We start from the raw sequence: 8,632 nt of genomic DNA on the forward strand, positions 1-8,632 counted from the left end.
ATTTGAATATTTATGGAATATGAATAGAGTTCATTAATTATGATTAATAHWTTATATTAGGAAACAATCAAAACTTCTATGAAATCACATATTCATCAAATGAAATGGACGGTTGAGATTGGGTTGTATTGGTTGCACAAATGTAAAGAGTTGTATAATAACCAACCCCTCTCTCTCTCTCTCTCTCTCTATATATATATATATATAATATTATGTTTTGTTTTTTTTGTTCATCTCATTGCTAATTGTATACTTGCACGATGCAACTGACTTTAAATTTTGAATAGATGTAAATTTTTCTACAATAACTGTTATAAATGCATATTAATATCTAGATTGGTATGTATTTATGCTATTTTATAATATTATTAAATCAAGAAATATTCAACGATGAACATATTTTGAAGGTACTGACGAAACGACTATAATGACATAATTTGTAAAAAAAATATATTATTAATGTATTTTTGTTCATATATGATTATTTATGTTAATATGATAAATGTGTAAAACAAACAATAAAAAAAAGAGATATAAAATAAATTCTATAACTAATTATAAGGATATAAAATATAATTTAAAATTTTAAAGGGAAAAGTACAATAAAAACCAATGAACTTTCTTGTTTGGAATGATTAAGTCCTTGAACTTTTTTTTGGAACAAACAAGTCCTTAAACTTTCCAAAACATGTTAAATAAGTCCTTGAACATTCCAAAATATGTTAAATAAGTCATTGGACAATTTTTGGAACAAATAAGTCCTTGAACATTTCAAAAAATGTTAAATAAGTCCTTCGACAATTTTTGGAACAAATAAGTCCTTGAACAATCCAAAACATGTTAAATAACTTTTTGAAAAAAATAAAGTGGTAAAATAGTGAAAAAAATCCGGAAAAAAACCCAATGAACATTCATATTTTGAACGATTAAGCCCCTAAATATTTTTTGAACCAAAAAGTATTTAGATCTATAAAATTAAACAAATATAACAAAAAAGTACTTACATTTACAAAAAAATAATTACCATTTTAACTAGTTGTACAAGTCATTAGAATGTATCCAACATGTTTTATAAAAGTTCAAGAAGTTATTTAACATGTTTTGGATTGTTCAAGGACTTATTTGTTCCAAAAATAGTCCAAGGACTTATTTAACATTTTTTGGAATGTTTAAGGACTTATTTAATATATTTTGGAATGTCCAAGGACTTATTTGTGCCAAAAAATTGTCCAATGACTTATTTAACATGTTTTGAAAAGTTCAAGGACTTATTTGTTCCAAAAAAAAGTTCAAGGACTTAATCATTCCAAACAAGAAAGTTCATTGGTTTTTATTGTACTTTTCCCAATTTTAAAATTAAAAGTGATTTGATTTTTAAGATTTTAAGAATAACTGTAAATAACCACAAGGGTGGTGCCTGATTGGTTTGAGCTTGGCTTCAAAGGTCAAAAGTACTAGGAGGTCACAGATTCAAATCCAATGAGAAATAAAAATCCCCTTGTGGCCATGGAGGTTCAAATACGGTGACTTCGGGCCATCTGCAAAGCACGTGGTCCCCCTAGGATTAGTCGGCTCACATAACGTGTTGGATATCCATGTTAATCAAAAAAAGAATAACAGTAAATTATTTTTTATAAAAGAGGTATAGATTATAAAAACGGCCAGAAAGGCCCCTCGTGCATCTGTGGGGGGTAAGAGTGTTATTAATAATAGTGTTTAGGGACTAAATTACAATTTCCAAAAAGTATCAATTTATTTGACCGCCATTTCAAAATTTCAAACTTCCACTCTCGAACAAGTGTTTTTGTAGCACGAACTTCTTCAGACCATTGAGCTGATTTCTGGTACGTTCGTGCTCTGTTGATTGTTGTTTCACCTGATTATCTAGCTAGAATCCTTCTATGTTTTCCAGATTTCGTTTTTTTGTTTGTTTTATCTTGCAAAAATCTGAAAGGAACGTTAAATCGAGCATTACTATGATCGAGCAGATGGTAGAGAGTGGTTTCTCAGATTTTAAACCATTTATGGTGGTCGGATTATCTTTGAAGTCATCAGTAATTGATTACGAATCACTGTGTGTACGAAATGTAGATTTTTACTGGTAATTTGCAATGCGGTTATGTAAGGAAACCCTAGTTTCAGAGTTTATCCCAGAAGACGGTTTAAAATGGAATTTTTATGGATTTCTTGCATCTGACATTTGGATTGCTCGATTGTTGGCTCTCGTTTAATTATTCTGGAACTTGTACGTTTTGTTGAGTTTTGAAGAATTTGTATTGTGCTATTGCAGATTTGCAGTTCCATTCTTGCTAAATTGAATTGGGGAAGAACGTACCTGGTATCTGGAAGTCTACGCCAAGAAGAGTAATTGATCAAAGTACGTCTTCTTAATTCTGCTGTTTCCATGAAAGCTAAAACAAATTTTATTTTGGGCTGTATCACATCAGAATTGAAATGTTTTATTGCCTGGTGTCTTTTTTGATTTATATGCTAAAACCACTTATTTACCTATTGTGTCATTACAATTTACTCATGTTAATCGTCTTCTGTTCACAAAATTCTCTTCTTTTGTCGAAGGGTATTTTAGTGATTGATTGATAGTCAAAAGATTTTATCCAAGAAAGTGTTGTGTTGAATGTTGCAATTCATGTGGGACGGATTGAGGGGTAGCTTTTAGAATTTTGCAAGAAGTATAGCATATCGCCAAGAGTACGAATGTGAAATTCAACTGCACGGTAAGCTCCCTATTGTGGGGGACAGATGTGCATTTGCACAAATAAGTATGTATTACTTGGGGTACTTTCTATATGCTATTTTTTTTATCAACCGATCAGATGTTCTTTTAACCTTTAGAGATTCATAGATTTTGTTGTCTCTGTCATAGCAAGAAGTGATTTGATGGCTGAGGAGATCACTTCCAATAGTTACGAAGAGGCTCGTAAGCAACAACTACTTGAGAACAAAAAGAGATTCGAGGTATTTCACCTTCAATATTGTTAGCAAATTTGATTTCATGGGTGATATGGTAAAACTTGCAAGATTTCTTATTCTCATTGTTTGTTTCTAAGGATCTGGGAATCTTGAAGATTTCTAAAAGCTTATCAGATCTTTCAAAATCTGAGAAGCAGTCCAAGGTAGTGTTAGTATTTTCTACACTTCTGGATCCATGTTCATGACAAACGTGAATGCATGAGCATCTATGACATTTTTGTTTGTTTTAAAACAGCAACGTGAAGTGAAACCAAAAATAAGGAATGCTTTAGTTATAGAACCAAGACGGTCAACGCGTGCACGCAACCCTGCTCCTTCGTACCAAGATGATGTAAGTTCACTATCAACTTTTACCCTGAGGGTATAGAAAAGAGGCACATATGTTATTAATTACTCTTGCAGATATAATAGGAATGCATAGCATGATTTTAATTCTATTAACATGCAATAAACAAGTGTTTGATCATAACTTCTGATACCTAATGATATTATTGTCATCAACTTGATCTCTGCTATGTGCTAATCCGAAGGATTTCGAAATTTGGAAATTTCTCTAGAACTCATTATTAGAACAAGGATGCGTCTTAAATATAATAAAGACATCTTCTTTAAAAAGAAGATGCATAGCGGTTAAAATTTTGTGCCAGCGTGAAAAATTCTGATCGTACTCAAATGATCTTTTATGCTTAACAAATATATAGTAACTTTGGTTCCAACGTCAGACACTAAACTGTATGATGCAACTCGTGATCACAAATCTTGATCTCCATGTTTCTTCATCTGCATTGTCCCAAGTTCCATTTGTACTATTAAAATGGAGAATGGAAGAAACTTTTACGCCATGGAATATTGTAATATCTTCGTTATATTTTCAATCTAAAAGGAAGAGTATACTTAACTTACGTGCAGAAATATCTTATATAATTCCATGACTAATTTCTAAATTTCTTGTTTTCACAGCTTGATATAGGTCTCCCATCTGTGAGGAGGAGATCAAATTCTAACTCATCATGGGCAAGGTTCAAATGGCATATAGTGAAGTTATTATTTACCACATATGGCGGATAAATTTTTACGGCTCATAATGATGATATTTATTTTCAGTTATCTTGCAAGACCGTTGGAAGAAGTCAAAACTGCCTCATACGAAGAAAGGGTTCAGGCAATTAGGAGTGCAGAGAAGGTCCAAAGCAATTTGCAGTCTGAATATCCCTCTTTTGTGAAGTCAATGGTTCGTTCTCATGTTTACAGTTGCTTTTGGTTGGTAAGTGGCAAAATCGAACAATTCGGTTATATACCCCCCCTCCCCCAAAAAAAATAAAATAATAATAATAATAAAAGAACAAATAGAAGACTAAAACCAGGAAACCACCACCTCACTTGATAGGAGTGATTCTTTAAGGGTGTGTTTAGTACACGGATCGGACTGGACATGTGAAAGTGAGGTACACAGGTGAAAAATTGCGGAAGGTTTCAGGATTTCAATTTGGCATGGGTAGTTTAGTAATTTACAAATATCTTGTCCCATCTCCATAAGTTCCACCTATTTTTTTGGGACATAAAAATGCATCATTTCCCACTCAAGTCATGTTATTCCCAGTCTAATTTCAGGCCAAATGTAGGACAGAGGTTTATCTACCATCTTGTCCTGCGTACAGTCTCCAATCTTTGTTAAAAGTTTAAGCTACTGTAACTACTCATATAAAAAGTTAACCAAATATGTGTCTTTTTGGTTGATTTTCATCTCTATAGGGGCTACCTACGAGCTTCTGCAAGAAACATCTTCCCAAGTCCACTGTAAGTATGGTACTGGAAAATGAGGACGGCAATGAATATGATGCTGTATTTATTAGTGAAAGAACTGGACTTAGTGGTGGGTGGAGAGCATTTGCCTTAGAACACAAATTGGACGATGGTGATGCTTTGGTGTTTGAATTGGTTGAGCCAACCAGATTCAAGGTATGTCAATACTTTCGTATTTGAATTAATCAACCCGAAAGATTTGAGGTATCTCTGTGAAGCATGTCTGCATTTTATTCCATAATTAGTTGGAATGTTATTTGCCAATTCTGGTACGACCCCTACTTAAATATCATTGAAGGTTGGATGATCTGACACTGGCTAGACTTATCAAATACTCTTTTGGTATTAGTTGGAATGTTATTTTCTCTTCGATATATGTTGGAATCCCTTCTCTTATCAAATACTATTTTGGAAAGTAATCTGATGGGGTTCCATGAATTTTCACATTGTATCATAGCCAAGCTCAAAGGGACTCAACGCGCATGTGTACTTGTCTAGCCTCCATTGGAGGGGGAATGTTGGAGTCCCACATCGGCTCGACTTGGACCCCTTTTTTTCCAATATATATTGGAATCCTCTTCTATCCTCAACGGCTTTTTTAAACGGTAATTGATGGGATTCCACATATTCTCACTCCTCCCTCACCACAACCACCACCTGCATCTAATGAAAAAAGAAAAAAGAAATGCCTCTTCACCCCATAAGAACTACTCTGTTCGTCCCAAAATAAATGTCCACAATAAAAAAGAGACAAGTTTAGAAATGTGTAGTTATTACACTTTTTTTATTAACTAGATGACAAATTTACTCATAAAGGGAGTAATGAATTTCTCCATCTCATAATTAAGGGTAGAATGAGAAAGTAGACACTCATTTTGAAACAAACTAAAATAGGAATGCGGACACTTATTTCGGACCCAGGGTATAGTACATCATAAAACTCACCACATAGTTTTACGAAGGGATTTAATTATCCCTCCAAATGCATGAAACGCCAACACCCTTCAATGCGGCCAAACAAGAGAATCTCGTAGAATCCAATCAAGGTTGCTATTTTGAGTGACAACGACATTGGGCAAATAGATATTAATCCCTCTGTCCCAAAAAAAAGGCACACAATTTTAATAATATGTAATTGTTACGCTCTTTATTCAACTAAATGACAACTTCACCCTTATATATAGAGGAAGAGATGTTAAGGGTAGAATTGGAAAGTCCCAAAAATGGAAATGAGTTGTTTTCATGCACAAGGGAAGAAAATAGAGACATTCACATAATTTCTTAGAGATTCCATGTTGAATGCTACTGCAGATTTACATAGTTAAAGCAGCATCAGATGATAATATGTCTAATGTTGAAAAAGAAGCTGCTGAAACCAAAGAGACTTCATCAGCATCAAAAAAGCGAAAAAAGACACTTGACAGCTCAGCAGAAAACGGGAAGAAGCTGAAAGATGTCGAGGAAGAAGCTGCTGAAACCAAAGAAACTTCAACAGCATCAAAAAAGCGAAAAAAGACACTTGACAGCTCAGCAGAAAACGGGAAAGAAGCTGCTGAAACCAAAGAGATTTCAACGGCACCAAAGAGGCGAAAAGCGACACTTGAAAGCTCAACGGAAAAAAAGGGGGAAAAGCCAAAAGCAGGCAGCCATCAAACCAAGAAACCGAAGGAAAATGTGACCGCTACACGGCGTTCTACCAGAAAACGAAATGGACAGTGAATCCGAAAGAAGGCGGAAAACCGATCCTTTTTGATTGATGGAAGAGGTTTTTAAGCATTTTTGATAGTCTCCATCTTGTAGATGCTGTCATGAAGGTTGAAACAAGAATTCATGGCGCTTAGCTATTTGGTTAGTATTACAAATTATAGCAAGTATTACGTTTTTCGTCCCTGTGGATTGTCGAAAATTGCTATTTTCGTCCCTATACTTTTAAAATTACCATTTTCATCCTTATAATTTACAATTCATTGTTTTTGTCCTTATAATTTACAATTTATTGCTATTTTTGTCTTTGTGATTTGAAATTCATAGTTATTTTCGTCCCTCATGCTTAAAGGTAGAAGTTAGCTTTATGGATGAAAATAGCAATAAATTGCAAACCACAAGGACGAAAACCATAACAACAAAGTCACAACTGTTAACAAACTATAGGACAAAAATGTAATTTATCTACAAATTTTGTTTCAAAATGACAGCAAATATTTCTGAAATTAACCATAAGGGTGGTGCCTGATTGGTTTGAGTTTGGCTCCAAAGGTCAAGAGTACCTAGAGATCTCATGTTCAAATCCAAGGAGAAATAAAAATCCTCTTGTGGCCACAGAGGTTCAAATGCGGTGACTCCGGGATATTTGCAAAGCAGGTGGTCGCCCTGAGATTAGTCGGCTCGTATAACGAATTGGATATCCAGGTTAATAAAAAAATTCTGAAATTAAATGGAAATAGTTCTAAAGATGTTATTTGCATTATGATATATAATTTATAATTTTTCTTCATTTTTTTCCAATTTGGTTTTATAAAAGAACCCGGTTTAAGGGCAAAAAATTGTGGAATGTTTTTATCTTTTTTTTTTGTTCAACTATTTTGATGGGACAAAAAAGTCGTTTTTTTCCCGTTGGGTTTGACTTCACTCCAAATGTGGGAGTCGGACATTTTTGTGTGCTATTCTGTCATGTTTTAATTTGTGGTATTATTTGGAAATGCAACCATTCAAAATGGTGACTACTTTCTTTGGAGGGAGGTTAGATGTCACTCTTCTGCTTTTTTTCATTTCACTTACTTGAACTTTAACTATTTAACATATGATTGTACTTGTGTTTATGAAGAAACATCAATAATTATATTATAGGGTACAATAAGTACTTATATATATATATATATATATATATATATATATATATATCAATGCATCTTAATACAAACCATTTGAATTTGGTTTTTAAAAGAATTGAAGACACCAACATATCAATGCATCTTGATACAAACAATTCCGAACACACCCAATTGACACCGGGTCTAAATCAAACAAAAATCAAGAGAACTGCAAACTATTTTGCAAGGAAGAAAAAATATGACGTCATCTTCTGAAATGTTTATATTGTATCAGTTTCACAACCATCATAGTAATCATGTAAAAACTTATTGTGTGTGTCCACCTTACTCATCAGGACAAATGTGATCTACTTTACATCACACTAGTTGATTAAAAAATTTGGCTATCAAAAAGTGGAGACATTTATCGATTTTCAAATATAAACAAGGACATTCTCAATGAATACAAACTCCGGAGTATGATATCAAGTTTGATAACCTCAAAAAGCCAAATAATTAGTAATTGAAACTTACAATGGTTTAAACAAATGATACTATATATCGTTTATCAAATGCTTATCAAGTAAGCACTTAAAGTAAAAATCATTGTCGTCATTTCGATTGTCGAATAACATTTTCGACCATCAAAATAGATTCATTATATGTGTATCTTTCCCATTAAATGCTAATCGGGTAAGACTCTTAGCCCTTAGTAGGTAAGAACCTCGGTTGTTGTCCTGTCTCTTACCGAGTTAGAGTTTTTCCCTTGCTTACTAATACAATTGAACCTAGACAAGATTTTAGTATAAATAGAACCCTAAATATATACCAAGGTTTGATTTGTAGACTGCATAATAAGATTCACATCTTCCAAGTCCATACAGACGGATTAATCTACATAGTTCACTATTTTCATAGCAGATTTAATGAAAAAACAACCGAACAACCACAAACAAATATAAAACAAGTAGCTTTTTGCCAAGTTACAAACCAAAATAAGGGCATAAACACATGGAAATCACAGTTAT

The 8,632-nt window shown here is 33.3% G+C and overlaps 1 protein-coding gene across 2 annotated transcripts; it reads left to right on the plus strand.

Annotated features, from left to right (window-relative positions):
- Positions 1–1,786: 1,786 nt before the first annotated feature.
- On the plus strand, positions 1,787–6,735 carry LOC112518488 (putative B3 domain-containing protein At5g58280). Of its 2 annotated transcripts, none has more exons than XM_025126194.1 (9): positions 1,787–1,844; positions 2,291–2,377; positions 2,885–2,976; positions 3,069–3,134; positions 3,227–3,322; positions 3,952–4,010; positions 4,096–4,255; positions 4,744–4,950; positions 6,106–6,735. In XM_025126194.1, the coding sequence occupies exons 3-9, from the start codon at positions 2,899–2,901 to the stop codon at positions 6,511–6,513; spliced, it is 1,074 nt and encodes a 357-aa protein (XP_024981962.1). In that variant the 5' UTR covers positions 1,787–1,844; positions 2,291–2,377; positions 2,885–2,898; the 3' UTR covers positions 6,514–6,735. The 2 variants fall into 2 exon arrangements, with proteins under 2 accessions (XP_024981962.1, XP_024981963.1); XM_025126195.1 differs by having other exon boundaries at positions 4,096–4,222.
- Positions 6,736–8,632: the final 1,897 nt, after the last annotated feature.

This window comes from Cynara cardunculus (assembly GCF_001531365.2).
Source record: "Cynara cardunculus var. scolymus isolate 2C chromosome LG 9, CcrdV1, whole genome shotgun sequence".
Lineage (NCBI taxonomy): Eukaryota > Viridiplantae > Streptophyta > Magnoliopsida > Asterales > Asteraceae > Cynara > Cynara cardunculus.